The sequence below is a fragment of the Indicator indicator genome, chromosome 5 (genome assembly GCF_027791375.1).
Source record: "Indicator indicator isolate 239-I01 chromosome 5, UM_Iind_1.1, whole genome shotgun sequence".
Classification (NCBI taxonomy): domain Eukaryota; kingdom Metazoa; phylum Chordata; class Aves; order Piciformes; family Indicatoridae; genus Indicator; species Indicator indicator.
The window spans coordinates 36,956,772-36,974,646 of NC_072014.1; the positions used below are offsets into that span (position 1 = coordinate 36,956,772).

Consider the following 17,875-nt stretch of genomic DNA (forward strand, 5'->3'; position numbering starts at 1 on the left):
TACCTGCTCTGGTACCTTAATCAACATTCTCCCATTTGATGAGAAAAGTGTGACCATGAAATGCCACATCCTTTCCCTCTGAGGAAGTTTACAGTCTTCAGTCACAGCGTGCAGTGTTTTATTGACTCACTCTGGAGTATTTTCTACTGCTACAGGAAGTGCAGGGAGTATTTCAGCTGGCACTGGGTAAAGCAGAGACAGTTTGGAGTATTTTCTACTGCTACAGGAAGTGCAGGGAGTATTTCAGATGGTACTGGGTAAAGCAGAGACAATAAACCATCCCTAGTGATGAAACACACTAAGTTCTACAGAGCTCAGAAGGCTTGGGGGAGGCACCTTACTGCTCAGCCTGACTGCTCAGCACTTGGTGCTCAAAGCCCTGCATCCTGATGCAGTCTGCTGTGCCACTGCTGTACTTGTCTTCTGTTAAAGCCTTTGTGACAAGCTGCTGCTATGAATGCAGCATTTTGCAATGAAAATAGCAAGTGTGAGCCTTTTGGCTCCCAACAGCACTCACGTTCTCATGAGCTACATCAGATACCTCAGGAAGAGAAGCAGCTGAGTGCCAGAGTCATGGCCCAACTCCCACCTGGGAGATTAGACAGTTTGACACAGTCAGTCTGACTCCTGCCCCGTGGTACACACTGACACCTACCCAACTCAGCACATACTCCAACACATCTGGGAGCCAGCACCAAGTCCAGCTGCATCAGATGGAACATGCTGCATTTGTCTGAGAGGCTCTTAAGAGGTCTGAGGGTCTACAGGGTGCCAGGAAATGCCTTACAAGTACTGAACACTGATTTATAAATGCAATTATGGGAAGAAGTGGTGTTAACAGGCAACTAATCTCCAGGTACACAGAAGCAAAGCCATGGGAATCCAGGGCTGCAGCTGACGCAGTGCTTCTTTCTGCACCCCTCATGCTACAACTGCTGCAGATCCACAGATCTGCACACCCCTCAGAGAACAAACCAGTCAGCTCCTCGTGCTGCTTGCATTTATAGTGCAGCTGTAACGCAGGTGGACAACAAGTCTGAGGTACAGGGACCTCTGTTTCCTGTGTCGGTGTGTACAGAGCAACATGCACTAGGTAAGGACCTGCAGCAAGAGAACGAACCACGCATCTGAAACGAGTCCTCCTCAGGGGCACTCAGGTAGGTGACAATCTGATCACTGGTGTCTACCTCCAGATGGATCTGTCCAGGTGCACATCAGAACTGCTGCAGTCCACCCCGTGCCAGCCTTTGGGCTCAGAGCCACAAAGCCCAGCTGCTAAGCTCTGTGTTCTAGCTGCAGCAGCTTAAGCTGGTTTAGGGTACTGACGTCGCATCTCCCCCTTCTCTCACCAGCTGTTACCAGCTGGTTCAGAGGGACAGCTTGACCAACAGACAGAGCAGCCTAAAGCCCATGCTGCACCCACCAGGACAGGCCTCTGTGGCCACATAGAACCTGTGACTTCATGTCAGCCACTGCTTGGCAAGGCAGCACCAGCTCCAGGCCACCACCAGCTTGCTGGGGTCCAGTTTAGATGTGCGTAAATCAGAGGCACTGCTACAACCACCAAGGTCGACAAAGCCTTCAGCTGGACCTCTGAAATGAACTGCTGCTGACCCTCTGAACCACAAGAAAGGAGATTAAAGCACCTCCTTTGAAATACAGCATTGCTGATTCCCTCAAGGACAGAGCACTTGGACAAAGGATCAAAATAAAAAGGGGTGTGCACCTCACGCTTCAGTTGTGTTTGCTCCTTCAGCTCTTGCCACTGCTTTGGTTTGTGCTTTGTTTTTCCATAAGCCTGTCAAGACAGCTCTTACACCTGGCTAGGAGAAACACCAACTTGCTCTCCAGCTGCTTGACTGCTCTGTGCTCCAGGGAGCAGGCTCTTACCTGACGCACCTCTCAGTACAGCATTCTGTTTCCAAGCCTCTCCTCCAATGCCCTCTCTCTGTTTAATTTCTTGTCAGCCTTAGCAAAACATTTACACCACCTAGTTTGGGGAAAACACAGGTATCTCTCTTTTTCCCCCCCACCAAGGTACTTTCCCCCCCCTCTGAAAATGAACATTCAAGACTAATGAAAGTTGGCTGAAGGCATAAAATAACTGAAACTTTTTACTTATTCTTCCATAGGAATTTTACTTTTTTTAGTATTCAAAACAAAATCTGAGCACCAGCTGCAGAAATCTTTGGATCTGGAGGGAAGACAGGCAGGCATGAAGGGTATAAAACAGTCATCTTGTCCAAGAGATGTTTCTGAATAGCTCAAAGTTTCTCATTATATTGACAACACTGTCAAATGACAGCTTTGGCGAGGCAGTTTGAGGTGTAAAACAACTGGGATAGCTAGCAGGCTGGATTTTACACTTTTATCTTTAAATAGTCACCTCCTGTTTAAGTTTTTTAGAACCAATTTTCCATTTAACTTGCAGAAACTTTTTTTTTTCTGTAACCCCCAAAACACAGGTTTCACAGGAGAACACTCTGTTACCAAGGCTTTCAGACTCAAGAGCTACCAACCATTTGATACACTGGAGATGAACGAGTGCCCAAACACATTTAGAGTTTAAAAGTTTGCTAAGAAATTCAAACAAACAAACAAAAAAAAAATCAGAATACTAATTCCAGATGAAACATTAACAAAATGCTTTGCTCTAGTTCCTGTCACTGTTATGTGAGGTGTGTTTTGCACTATTCAAACATGCTACCAGTGCAGTCAGAGCAGGCTGTCCCCTGGAAGCAAAGGTAACAACAGGTAGTATTTCAGAAATGCTGGGTGAAACTAGATAGCCAGTTCAGGGAAAAATAGTAACTGGGTTACTGCATTTAACTAGCACTGCTACTTTCATACAAACATGTATAAAGCCTACTTTTCTTTTTCTTTGGCTGAATGTTAAAAGTAAAAGTCAACATATTTAAGGAGAAATGAAAGCTTTACATGCACTTTATTGAGAATGACATCAATGATATTAGAGAGGCCTCTTTAAATCGTCCCATAACTCCTCACAGCAAACCTGCATGTTTTAATACTTCAGATATGAATGGAAGGTGAACAGCTCTCAGTGATAGTATCTGTATGTAGGACATAAGCACCACTAAAAAGCCCTTTAATTGATGGGACATAGGAAAGCAAAGTCATGAGGACCTGTACCTTGTGCTGGCGATACTTGGTGATTCTGCTCCCAGCCTACATCTTTCTAGCTGATTAGCCACAATTTGCCTTTCCACTTCCAGTTCTCTGGTAAGTCTTTGAAATTGGAGCTCCTGAAATTTCAAAATAAAAAGAAAAGCATTCTTGATGTTAAAAAATGGGTGTGGATTAATCCTGAAACCATCACTGTTTCATCATAATCATCTCTCTTGTTTTGACTCTTCCTTAGCGGAATAAACTATTAGGAGATTAAAGTGGGAGTTTAATGGATCTTTAAATCAGTGATTCATGCAAATGTTGATTTATCACCTGTTACAAAAGGAAAAACATGTTTAAGCAGTTGTGGATTTTATTTGTCCTGCAATTAAAATGTTTCTGTCTCCTTATGTTGCCACCATCTAACAACCAGTGTCTATAAAGTCTGCCTCCAGTTTCACCTATAAACGAGGTAACTGGAAAATATTCTGTCCTAACCTTTCCAGCTGCACAACTTCAAATCCTAAGCTATGCCATGTTCTGACTCCCACATTCAAAACCTTAACATCCATTATTTCAAGCTAGCTGAGGGCAGAGATGTGCAATTTCCCCTTCCCTGACTGCAGCTTTTGCTGTATCTCTTGGCCAAAGGCACCAGACTCAGCCTGAGTAAAAAGACTTTTTGAAAGGTAACACTCAGAGGAGGACATGGGCAATGCACACAGCAGGTGTGTGAGTTATTAAAATCTGGAAACTTTTTCTATAAACATGGTGTTCTGAAACCTAAAGGTGTCACCCAAGGGTATCAGGGATGTTTTCATCTGCAGGCAGCTTTTGCTAACAATGGAAAAAAGAATCTGTTGAGCAGTTGTGTCACTTCTCAAGCTGATACTCTACATCCCTTGCAGCTAAAGCAAACAGTTCAATACTATTTAAAAACAGGTGAACATGGATATTTAATAACCTGAGGAAGCAAGTCTTACACAAAGTCAAACACAGCACAGAAGCATTTCTTCAATTTTCAAGTGCAAACTACTAACAGGGATGTTTCTCTGAAGATAAACCGTGTAACTGTGTTCCACGGGAGCTGCAGGCCTTGCCATGTAACACAGGCACCTTCACCCACAGACGAGAGGTGATCTTCACACCTTTCACACCTTCCATCACAGGGAATGAGGCTTACAAGCTTTGCTGTCAGGACTGGTTCCTGGAAGAGCTCTCCAGCCCTTGCAGTTGGTACCCTCTGCAGTCAGGTGAAGCGTGGGTCAGCTGCGCAGGTACCTTCCTGCCTCTCCTGGCTCCAGTCCTGGAGGACTTCACAGCAGGGAACAGAGAGCTCAGAATAACAGTGTAGTAAATACTGCTCCAAAACCCTGATTCACCTTGCAGGAGTAGGGATGGAGTTTTTTCCACCCACCCATGAAATTACCTCCAAGAAGCCCAAACAGGAGGCTAATTAGCACTGATTTCATTAGGAAGGCAGCTGAGGGCTAAGTCAAACAGCAGCTGCTGTACTGCTGAAAGGACTCTCTAGCTTAAGTAACACAAAACCACCCCCAGAAGCTACATTTGAGAGCCCCATCTGAGATCCCTACAAGCAGCTGGGCTGTGGAAGACACAGCACAGAAGCGACTGCCCTCCCCGGCAACAGGAAGAGGGGCAGACGCGTTCAAAGGCTCCTCAGAGCTCACTGACCAGACTGAATACACACACCCTGGCCAGCAACACTGCCTGTCTGCAGGACGTGGCACTCACCCCCTGCTGCCACAGGACACAAGCACCCAAGCACCCACAGAAGAAGACTGCTCTGCTAAGAACAGTTCAAGGGAGCAGAATACTCTCCACTGCTGTTGACAGAAAGCATGCAAACCACAAGATGTGGTCCTTGACCTCCTTCTGGCCACCCCTTCCATCATACATCCTTCACTGTCAAGCTTTGGCATTAGACATGCTCAGCAGAGTCAATGCTCAGGCATGAAAGCATTTTACCACTTATGCCCTAAACTTGGATCTTTGTTACAACCTGCTTTTAGACAGAACTCTGAAGCTCAGTCCCTTTAATCCTGAGAGCCAATATGAAAAGCCCCATGAAGACGCTAAGCTGAGGACCAGAGCAGATGTTACAGGACTGTCTTTGGACTAGAGAGCATCTCAGCAGGCCTGTAGCACATGTGGCTTGGTCCAGTAGCAGAGGCCCACACAGGCTGGTACCAGGTACTCCATCTTGTGCCAGCACACTTTGAGCCAATCAGGAAAACGTTAGAAGAAGCTTCCCCAGTATTCTCCTGCTTTCACTTACAAAAACTTTACATCTTTCCAAGAACCTCAGTGGTGGCAAATGAACTCAAGCTGCACTAGGGGAGCTTTAGGCTGCATCTTAGGAACAATTTTTTCCCTGCAAAGAGTGGTCAGGCACTGGAACAGGCTGCCCAGGGAGTCATCATCCATGGAGATGTCCATAAAACATGTGGACATGGCACTTTGGGACATGGTCTAGTGGTCATGAAGGTGTTGGATAGAAGGTTGCACTTGATCTTAGAGGTCTTTTACAACCTTAGTGATTCTATGAAGTAGCTGGACGATTGCAGCATGTTCAGTTCTGCTCTCCAGCACCTGAAACTGATGATGATTAAGTCAGCTTTTCCCGACCTTTATTTAAGTTTTATTTGGTCCTGCTTTGCAGGGGGATTGGACTTGGTGATCTCTGGAGGTCCCTTCCAACCCTTAACATTCTATGATGAATTTATTGAAATAGCAGTCCACATGCCCCATTCAGCTGGTTTGGACAGTTTGTCTTTTGGAGAGACAATACTAAGAAGTATATTAAGGGAAAAAATAAAAAAGACCAAGAAATGTATAAACAAGAGCTTATTTTCTCATTCTAAGGCTAACTCTGGATAACACACCCACTGAAAAACTGATCCACCAGCCAGGCATTACCATGCTGATGGAGAATGTGTGGCTGTCAAAAAATGCTGAAGCTCTGCAAGTTCTGAAGCACATGTCAGCAAACAAGCTCTTTTCCCCCAGGTAAAGCACCATGTGTTATCCAGCATGTAACAAACACAAGTCTTTAACATAAAAAGCACTGCACTGCTTGTTTAGGGAAATAATGTAAAACATTTACCTTGTTCAAAGCTGCTTCCTGTCCCTTACTTTTGAATCAGTGCATCACTGATACAACCCACGAATTTGAACACAAAATTCAAGTTGCATTGTTACCATTTCCTGATATTTTAATTAGATGCCTACAACAAAACATATGCTAGCCATTATTTGCTTTCACTCAATCAATCTCTGTTAATTTGCCTCTTCATTGCAGGCAGAGGCACTAATGAAAAAGAACATTGCTGTGGAAAACAAACTCCTGATACGTGCAATGAACGCACACTTGCCTCAGCACTCTGCTCCCTTCACCACCTCCTCCTGCTCTCCAGCACAGCCATCCCACCAGCTCATGCCTAGCTCTGCAGGAAAGCAATTTATAAGGCAACTTTTACCATTTTGCCTTCCAGAAGGAAGAAAAGGCAGTAAATTCCCAAAGGTTGGCACGGTTGTGGTAGTTTTTAGGATGTGCCTAGAAAGTTTTACACAGTTCTTGAACAGAGATGGATAGAATGTAAATAAATTACCAGTGGATGTAAAAAGGAAAATAATGGATAAGGTCTAAATAATCCCATTGGCCTGGTATCCAATAAAGTTAGATTTTTAAACTAATTCTCTTTTTGGCTTCATTTGCTCTGTCAGATACTAGCTGGTAGCTTTTGCTTAGCTGTTGCTGACCTTGGCTGTGGTCTCTGTTGTGGTTAAGTACTAACAGCAACTCTCTGCTTTACCTTGGACAGAGGGGAAGAGAACAGGGAGGGGGAAGCTATTAGTAGCCCCCTGGTTTTGTCCAGAGGGTGGTTCTTGTGTTGTTTATAAATTGTATATCTATATGTAACTAGTGTATATTTTGTATATATTCACTGCATTCCATATTTCTAGATTGTAGTTGTGCTTGTAAATACAACTTCATTGGCTTTCAACTGAGCTGGTCTGGTAACTTTTATGTCTGGGCTGGGGGAGGGGAGTGGGTGATTTCAACCCACCACAACAGTCTAGAGAGAGCCTTTTGCATGGAGTGAGTCAATTAAAAAGGAGCAGGTAACAAAGGATGGAGCTCCAGAAGTTACAATGACTTCTTGAACATGACAGAGAATGGCTTGGCGGCTACAGCAGCCAGCTCCCCTCAGCAGCCTGGGATGCATCACCTCAGCTCCCACAGACACAAGTGCAGGTTCCTCAGGTGGTTTCAAACCTAGCTCTCATTTATAGGGGCAGGGATGTTGTACCTACCTTGAGGTTCAGGGATTTGAGGGATGTGGGAAGAGATCACCACTGAAAATGCAACTTTTTAGAACTACCTTCACTTCACAATTTAACTGAAAACACCATGGGAGAAAAAGGGCAGAACTCTATTTTTTTTCTGATGATAATTAATTTTCTAACTTGACATTTAATCTCTTAACTGTATCAAGTCTGGTCTCTACAGTTAGAGTGAAAGCCCTGTCTAGAAAATGACACCATTTGGTTTTGACTGTCTGAATGACACAGAGAAAGACATTCAGCATTTGGCTGTTGTGTGGCCTGCCCAAAGTTCTTAATACAGAGGTTTTTTCTCTTCAAAATGCTCAACACTGTGATATAAAATTGACATAGGATGTTGCACAACATCCAAAGTAACAAATTGGCTGTTTAAGTAAAAAAGTCCTGTTTTCTGCTCCCCCACTGCAAAAATCCAAGCCAGTCAAAACAAAAGAACTCTTCTATTTTTCCTGGGAGTGGCAGAGGTGAATGTCACAAATGGAGGACATAGCAATGAATTTGTTTCTCCAGCCAGCCTCTGGAATCAATGGGAACATGGTCCTCAGGCAGGACACTCCCATACAACTCTGGCTGCTAGCAACAGAGAAGCTGTCGCCCTAGGCAAAAATCACAATTAACTCATTTTTGTAGTACCGGCCTGGGGCAAAATAAGATGACAGGAGTCAAATAAAACAATTACTAAGATAGCTTTCGTTTGCACAAGAATATCTATGTGGTGAGAACATACTAAAATCATAGATTACAGAATATTCTGCCATACTGCATCAGGAGGAGCAACCAAACCTTCTGAAACACACACACTGCAATGGCTTGGCTAGGGCTGCCTTCTTTTAAAGTGATCCAATACACATCGAGGGGAATAAAAGCCCTCTCATTCTGTTCACCTGCTTAGGAGGAACCACTTAATCACCTTCAAAAGCTACAGGTTTTGTATTCATAGCCTGAATTCCACTACAAAACCACCGACTACATCTCTTCACCCCCAGCTACAAGAAACGCCAGCGTTAAACACAGTCACCATGAAGGAACTGGAGACACACGGGTCAGGCCAGGAGAAAGCAACTTTAGAAAGGCAATCCCAGCCTGCAGGCAGACAAGGTTCCATGAGTGCAAACGAACACCTACCCAATTGGAGAGCTGTGCAATTAATTCCCTTTTGGAGGCTGCAGTTTCTGGAGGAGGACAAGCCCTACATGGGCTGCTGACTCTCTAGTGTACACCCCAGAGCCCACCAACAGCTCTTCTTTGGCAAGCTCTGCATGCCCAGTGGTAGCCCGCCTGCAGCGATGGTGAGATCTCACTCAAGAAGGCACTACTACCAGGTCTTCACTGGCACAAGATATGGATGAGTTCTACCAATCCTGAGAACAAAAACACCCTTCTCACTGGAAAGCTGAGTACCTCTGCCAGGCTGCTGGCTCCCTGGCAAGCAGAACAACTGCCAGCACACTGTGCTGGGCTGCTAACAGCAGACAGCTGAAAACAGCTAAGTAATGGGAATGCAATGTGTATGACTGGCCATGAAGACTTTCATTCTCCTGTTGCAGGCTTTGCACAACAGAAGATTTAGAGGCAATTCTCTGCTTCCTGTCTGCATCCCACCATGATACCATCCATCATTGTCACTTTTGCTAATGAGGAACTTTTATCCCTCAGTAACATAGATGAGAATGAAGAGTCCACGTTCACAGTGCTGAAAATCTCTGGCAAAACATAGCTAACTTTGAGCAGTGATCCAGATGGCTACCTGAAGGGTTTCTGGTGACACCTGCACAAGAATGGCACAAGCAGTGAAGGCAATTCAGAGACTCTTTTGGGATGGTATGTGCCTGGCCAGTCAGATCAGGCAAGCTGGGATGTCTGGGAGAGGTGATGCCATTGACACAGAGATGCATCTTAGAGCTTCACAGCTTCTGCCAGCTCTCAGTGGACGCTGTGGCAGAAGACAGGGCTGGGCTGGGCTGTTATTTCAAGTTGTAGTGGCACTGGGATATGCCAGGTTGCTCCAATTGCTAACTGTCACTATCTTTGTGAAATATCAATAAGGTAATTGTGATCTGAACTAGGAAATGTCTTCCTAATCACAAAAACATTGCTCATTGACCAATTCAGTTGAGCCTCTTCCAGTAGTTGGGGTTGATGATCTGAGAAAGTGCCACCTGCATCCTGGAGGAACACTTACCTTGTGTTTACTATTTACCCTTTTACTGCAACATGGAGTGTGGAGCCACCCAACTCCCACTGCCTGTGAAAGCTGTTCAAGGTGCTAAAGAACAGGCAGTTGCACTTTGGAAATGCTATGACAGGAATGTGCAACCAGGAAAAGGACACAGAAATTAAGGTGACCTATTCTTTGCATTAGCCTCCTGCACTGATCTAGGCAGAGTTCTGTGTGTTTCCACTGGTCAGGATTTGGGGCTACATAAACCACTTCAAACACATTGAATATTCTATTTTCCCAATATGAATGCCACACTGTAGTGGCCCAAGATTTAAATTCTCTACTAGAAGCCACTGAGCAGGAAACTGTACTTTTTACTAAGTGTAGTAGATCAACCCCACCATTTGCTGTAAAAGTGAAGTTTACTCAGGCAGACAACTGCATTTGCATGCTTTCAGGATCTCAGTATCTTCCAGAATAGAAAACAAAAGATAAAAAAATTGGGCAGGGTGAAGAGAATCACAGATTACAGGATATGAAACAAACACAGCAACAATTATTGGCTGATGCCATTTACTCTGCATTCAACAGCAGCAGACCATGAAAGCCCTTAATACTTTCATGCCTGCATTGTTCACTGGTCTGGTGGAACAGCTTCGTGCTGCTCTGGCTGATGAGGGATCAAAGTTTAAGCAATTCATAGAAAACCCACTCTTAGTCAGTGGTAGAAAGGGAGAATGCCACTGGAGGTATTCCCTGACTGCATCTGAGCAGCATTCCCTTTGGAATCTGTTTATTACCATGCTAGCTGTTTGGTTTTAATTGGTGCTGAAGCTCAGTGTCTGTTCTGCCTGCTGCTCAGAGACTGGTAGCCCAAACCTCCAAGCACCACCAAAGGTATAAACACCCCAATGTATTTCACAGGTACCCACAGTTCTAGGCAGGCTCTTTTCCAAAGGAGCTCCTCCTCAGAAGCCTAACAGTACATGATGGAAAGAAAAACTAATCCCTAGACCTTTGCACATGGATTTTTTTATTAAGGAAAGAAGTCATTTCATCTGAGACAGGAGTGACATAGATTGTGTCTGAGAACATGAGCCTTAGGAGGTGGGCTTCTTGGACTTGATCCACCAAAATTGGAATTGCTTGTGAAAAGCAGAAACAGCAAACTTCATAATCCTGGGATTAAATGGGGAAGAATGATCCATGCAAACAAAGGCAACATTTAAGAGAATTATTAATATTCTTAATGTTTTTTCCAGTCTTTCAGAAAATGCTGACAAAGATTTGTGTTTCAGCCATGCAAAGCTTGGAAGCCCATTCAGTAAAAGCACTGCCTTCATTTCAGCACTGATACACACTGACACACCTAACTGATCACTGACTGCATGCAGAGCACAGTTTGGAGGTGAGGATCCGAATGCTTGTGCCTAATTACCAGAAGTGGATATAGAAGCTCTTCTTGCAGGTATCTTGGTGAGCAACTTGCCTGCATAGGCAGCTTAGAGAGTACTCAATATAGAGCACTAGATGTCTGAATTGGGAGTGAAATCTCCCAAACTTAGCATCAAAAAGTTGTCCTTCTAGCACAGATGTTTCAAAACATGCAACAAAAAACTGTGTGGCGTGTGGAGAACATGCTCTTTCCTCCATTTCTATCTGAAAAGCTTGGATTTTTGCCTTCTCCCCCTGCCCTGCAAATCTTATCAAAAATTCTCAAGAACTATGTAAAGAATTTTGTACTTAGGGGAAAAAAAAAAAAACCAACAAAGTGCACACTTGAAGTGCATGATACAGTTCAGTACAGTTGTACAACAGGAAAAGATTTTGCTGAAGTGTTGAACAAAAGTGAACACTTCTAGGAAAACACTCAGGGAAACCCAAGAGATTTATTATTAATCCAAAAGCAAATCCACTGTACTGTTACCTATTACCATAGGAAAGGTGCCAGTTGTCCATTTTTAGGTGTTAAAAACAACTAGACCAAAGCATAAGGAAACTAAGCAAACCCTACCACTTGCCAGTGCTGCAAGTGCTTCTCTCTCAGCACAGAAATTTACAACAGGGTGTTTCTGTTACTTTTGGAAACTGGACCCTGGGAGACCTTTTCTCTCAGCCTCATCTCTAAAAATTTATATGCTAAGCAAGAAATTCACAGTTCCAACTGATCCCACTGAATCTTGCCAGCTCAGCAACAATTCATACCAATTCAGCAGTGCCCAGCTTGCACCTGTGCAGGGACTGCACAAATCTATCTGGCATGGCTGGACACCAGCTGCCCCTGTGTTCCAACCCCTCCAAAAAGTTTCTGCTGTGATGTTGCCCCTACGATTTCAAACAACTTCTAGTATGGCAACAATTTAATTCGAGTATGGATAAGAGAATCCCTACAGAACGTAGCTAAAGTTTCACCCAAATACTCCACAGGATTCAGAAATGCAGACAGGAATATTTTAATGCTGCAGTTCTACTTAAAACTCACTTCAGCATTTCCTAAGATACTTCTATCTATTGCAGTAAGGATTCTTTGTAACATTTTAGAAATCAAACACATGTTTTGGATAAAAGCAACAAACTACCCGCAAAACAAACCCACAGGAAACGACCTGCTCCCCAAACCAAAAATTAAAACCAAAATCCCCACAACCCACCAGCAAATCCTCCGAAACAAAAATGGGAAAAGGCCAAAATATGTTTCAGTTCATTTCAGTTAGCCTTAGGAATTCCCCGCATTCAAAAAAGGAATTGCTCTACTAGGGATGCAACACAAGCCAGGTAGAGTCAGCCCTGCACTTGGTTTTCACCCCAGGCTGGGGTACCCACTGGTGTATCTGCACACAGAGTAACTTAGCCTGGTGAAAGGACTATTCCCCAACTATTCCAGTCAAAGTCAGTGGTAGGAGTGTCACAATTTATACCACTTAGGGATGTCTCTACACAGGAAAACAAACCTTGAGCTTTGTTAGACAGGCACAAAGCCGCACTAGGCTAAATTTCTTCACATTTTATAACACCAGAAGTGAACTGAAAGGTTTCTTTCCTACATGGCATCCTAGGGTCTACTAGAAGGGGTGTGGTTAGTAGATCAAGAGAGGTTCTCCTCCTCCTCTCCTATGCCTTGGTAAGGCCAAATCTGGAATATTGTGTCCAGTTATGGGCTCCTCAGGCCAAGAAGAAACTCAGAGAACTATTTGACAGAGTCCAGCACAGATGAAGGAAGTGGAACATCTCCCCTATGAAGAAAGGCTGAGGGAGCTGGGTCTCTTTAGCTTAGAGGTGACCTCATTGATGTTTATAAGTATGTGAAGGGGAAGTATCAAGGAGGACAGAGCCAGGCTCTTCTCAGTGATGGCCAATGTTAGGATAAGAGGCAATGGGTGCAAGCTGGAGCATAGGAGATTCCACATGAACATAAGGAAAAACTTTTTCACTGTGAGGGTGACAGAGTCCTGGAGCAGGCTGCCCAGAGAGGCTGTGGAGTCACTTCACTGGACATATTCAAGACCCACCTGGATGCATTCCTGTGTGACCTACTCTAGGTGATCCTGCTCTGGCAGGGGGGTTGGACTGGATGATCTTTCAAGGTCCCTTTCAACACCTAAAATTCAGTGATTCTGTGAAATGTCCAGAGCCGCCTGCCCGACAACTCTGCCTCAGTGAGAGGCTCTTCAGAGCTCAGGGGACACACTCCAGCTTGTTAAAAAGTTGCTTCAAATTGATTTGGGGTCACAGCAAAAATGCAGAGTTTATTTTAAGTGGCTTGTAGGATTCCTAGACTAATTAGTGCCACTTCTTATATAATATCTATGCCACTGTGATAGAGTGCTTAACAGAGTCATTTAATAACCCTATCTTCCTATTTCAGAACTACTGTAGTAAGTTGCAATTTCTTCACTCAGTTCAAATCTTGCACAGCCTGATAAGTAAAATTAAAAAAAAAAAAGCTTTTCTGAACTGTGCTTCCACTATACAAAGTGCTTCTGAAGTAATGAAACTAAGGTGTGGCAACTGTTCTACAAACACAGACCTACTGCAAGCAAAGAGAGATTCCTGTACAAAGGGAAGTTAAGCCACAGCAAACAGCATCCTAGTTTCTCTTCAAGCTTAATAAAGTAAATAGCTGCACTGGAAAATATTCTGTTCTGGGCTTTCTGCCATACAGGAAGGGTGTTGAATGTGTCAGTGTCCGTAATTATTATCAACAGAAAAATACCAGAAAGCCACAGTTCAGCTCTTAATTCTTTCACGCTATCATTTTCTGGAGTGAAGCACAACTGGCATCTTCCTGCACCCTGGATTTGTTCTAATGCACTCATGCATTGGAAAGCCAGCCTGCAGTTCTCCAGTTTGTGTTCCAGTACTAAACACAATCTTATCTTTTCCTTTCATCAGAATTGAGTTACTTAACAGACCACACATTTAATAGCCTTACCAATAGAAAGGGCAAGAAGCTTGAACCTCCTTTTTCTCTAAGGAAGAAAATAAAACCGTTTCTTGGGTAGGAAAGGCTTTTTGCTGTACCAGTCGATTATAGGCACTGCTGTCATAATTGTATGTTCAGCTTAAGCAGCCACTGCTACAAAAGCAGCTCTGGAGGGCAAACACAGCAGTAAGAGGATGGGCTGGTGATCACCAGCAATTACATTGCTGTCACTGCAGGGCTGGTCAGCAGCCACCTTCCCGTTACCAGCATGTGCCTTGTGAACTGCACAGACCAGCTTAAAATCACCACAAACTGCACTTTAAGGAAATGAGTTCTAACTAGCGTTTGTGATAAGGCAGCACAAGGAGAACTCCTGTCTCAGATGAGAAGTGGCTTAAATCACTGTAACTCCGATGGCCATGACGACTCACGTCTCAATAGCCTCCAGCATTAATATCCTCCACACTGGAAGACTGAATATTAGTTTTAGTATCACTGAAAAATTACTAGACTTGGTATTGCCATCTTAAAATACTTTTGAAAACTATTAATTCAGGCATGAAAATAAAGAGCCAAATTCATCATCCTGCAGGAAGTTTTCATGTACGAATGAAGGTTCTGGGGGTACAAAATCTGTTGATAGTGAGGATATAATCTAATTCTCACCTTTTTTATAAATACCAATGTGGGACAACATATGGGAACTAACACATCAAGTGTTTGCATGCAGAGTAAACACCTTGAACCAAGTACTGACTTATCCTAACACACATTCTGAAACACAGACAGCAAGGCAGATTTATTCGGAAATTCAGATGTCACCTTTTATGCATGAAGCCAAGAAAGATGATCATTAGTTCTGACATTGAAAGCCAAACTATCACTTCTCTCTCTCTCTGTTTTCACAAACAAACAATAAAAAACAAACCCACCAAACAACAATACAACTCAAATGCTCTAGCTGGAATGTTTCTTTGTAAAACTGCAATTTTTTTTTCCCCACTTGAATGATCTTTACAAGCTAAAGGCTGAACTTGATTGCAAACACAATTTTATTTTGTCTATCACTAAGATACATCTCCATAGATGTGCTGTAGATTTAAACTCTGTTTACTGCCTTGGTACTGATAGCTGAAATCAAAGTTTCAAGCCCATTCTTTAACAAAACACAATCACACCAAATCCTTACGTGCAGGTTTCTGTGACACTGGACACACATTTGCAGGACGTAGAAGGAGGACTGGTTCTCAACGTTGCATCGATTCTGCACTAGCTTTTCTTTTTTGTGACAATACCCCTGCATTGCCAGCCTGATTTACAGCAGTGTGTACGTTCCAAGGGACACAGGATACTGCAATGATGCTTCTGTTCCATGCAATTACCTGAACCCTTTCCATTCAGACGCCAGCACTCTGACAGACAAAACGCTAACGCTAGGCAACATGGATTGTAGAGACAGTGATTTTCTTTTCTGTCAATGCTAAAACAGACAACAGTTAACTCCATGAGGCATGCTGAATTGCTGAAAGCAAGGCATATACCTGTTCCTTTACAGAAGCTAAAATGGTAGTGGCAGTGGTCTCTGGTTCCATGCCTGGGCCCGTGGAAGTCTCCTGTGTTGTCTGTGGCAGCCCCTCCTCCACCATCGGGATCTGCTCAGGGGCTGGCATCTCGCCTGCAACAACAAGAGTTCAAAACGGTTCACAACTTGAGTTAGTGAGGTTTAAAATTCACCTTTTCAGGATTATAAATACTTTTTTTTACTAAAACCCTTCCATACTTAACCAAAGGAGCAGAGAACTTTGTACTACTATATCAATGAATGTTGCTATTCTCGTGCTTCACCTTCACACACTGCAATCAGAACTGCACACAAAACATGAGGGCCAGGCAGAAGGAAGCAAGCAGGCAGCATGGCACATAAAGATTATTTTTAAAACACTATTTTGTGGTACTTACTAAAAGTAGCAAAATCCAAGATGTGTGAAAAATACTAGTGTTAAACATTTAGAACACCCAGGATCAGTAAAAGTTTACCATATGTGCAGTTTTTAGCACAGAAGAAGGACGTAACAGCAGAATGCTTTGCTGTTAGGAATGAACCATGGAAGAGACTAATTATGATAATAAAACCTTAACGGGAATCATGCTTCTAGTGCTCTTTTTGCAAAAGAGGAAATTAAAACACTGAAGTTAAACCAATTGCCCTGGGCTATGGATAGTGTGGGAAGGTCCAACAGGATTAGTGTTCGAGAATCCCAAACTTCATTATCAGGGAGCCAGCACACCAACAATTCCAGAATGTGCAGAAGAGACAATTAATTTCACTACAGAAGACAGCATTAAGAAATATCACAGAGATAGTTATAAAGTGTGTTTAATACTCTGAGAGTAGCAAGTAGGTGGTATTCACGTAGCTTCCACACATATACCACGCTTTAATTTCCTTCAGAAAAAAGGAAAAGCTCATGAGATCTACTGTTAGCAGTAGTCAATATTTCATTTTAGATTTTCAGGACAAACAAACTCAATATTCCTAGAGGAGACAAATATGAACAGCAGCTTTCTTCTTTTCATTTCACAAAGAGCAAGGAGTAGCTGACAAAGCAAACAGGCTGGGATTGGACCTGCAAGTCCTCTCAGTCCTGACCTGTTTTACCCATCGCCACCCCTTCTCCACCACTTGCCTTTTACATACTGAAATCAATATAAAGCTGCACAGACACCACCCCAAGACAAAAGACAGCCTAGAAAACCATCAGGTGTGCTGTAAAGCTGACTGTTTCTGATTTGGTTGGAAGAACAGTTGAGTTGACTCCCAAGAGATCTCTTCTGAAGTCACCTTTGGGGACTGCTTGACCTCTCAGGACATTGTCTGTTCTTGTGCCTGTAACACAGAGGCTGAGCGTGGGCAAAGCACTACGTTGTCAGAGGCTGCCTTGGGCAGAAGGGATGTGTGGAGACCAGAAGAGGGTTGACACAAGAAAAAGTACCTTTGTTCTGCTTCATGTACAGCAGCATGTGCACCAGGAGAGGGATGACTTCTGTTCAGGCTTAGCAAGTGGACTTCATTAACCACAGTGTTCCAGTCTGCTAAGAGAGCTGGCACCAGAGCTCATGTGCAGCTACATGTCTGCTGCTGAGGGAATCAAATCACCACCTCACAGAATCTGAAGCGAGATGAATGACGAGAGGCAGAGGACCAATCATGGGGGTCACACCTGGGGCAGGAGCCTGAGCACTCATCAGCTTCTACCACTGCCAACAGAGAAGGAAAAGCTGCTTCCAAGAGCACCTCAGAGCAAGAGCCTGACCCGGGCCCAGTCCCTCTCTGGTTGAGGGCTCTCCTCCCTGCAGCCTCTGCACAAGTGACCCAGGGACAGTGCCAGGTCAGCCGAGCACAGGCTATCAACAGCCCATTCTCATCTTAGCTCCACGAGAAAAGGGAGCTGCACCCATGCCATGCTGCCAGGTTTCTGGCTCAGGCCTGCAGAGGGAAACCTGAGCATGCTGGTTCAGAGACACAGGAGCAGCTCCTTTCCCTTCTCACCTCCCAGCCTGGTGAGCCTCACACATGACAACCTAATGATGATGTCACGCTGTCCATTCTCATCCAAAACAACTCAAGTCCAGACTATGCCTTTCCTTCTGCCACCACAACAGCAGCACCCAGCGAAGCCCATCCAGCCCCACAGCCAGTCTCTGGGACAGGGAGGTGGCAGCCTCTGCTCCTGCTCACTCCGGCACCTGAGGGCAGCTCCACTAGAGCAGGGTGTGCAGCTGCCTCACCTCACCTC

General features: G+C 44.1%; 1 protein-coding gene across 4 annotated transcripts in view; it reads right to left on the minus strand.

Annotated features, from left to right (window-relative positions):
- PKP4 (plakophilin 4) overlaps positions 1-15,748 on the minus strand; it is a 54,007-nt gene extending 38,259 nt beyond the window's left edge. For all 4 annotated transcript variants that reach the window (XM_054381186.1, XM_054381189.1, XM_054381188.1 and 1 more), the window contains exons 1-2: positions 15,620-15,748; positions 3,151-3,263 (exon numbers count right to left, since the gene is read on the minus strand). In XM_054381186.1, coding sequence (XP_054237161.1) covers positions 3,151-3,263; positions 15,620-15,748 — 242 coding nt within the window. The remainder of the gene's footprint in view (positions 1-3,150; positions 3,264-15,619) is intronic.
- Between the last annotated feature and the right edge of the window lie 2,127 nt (positions 15,749-17,875).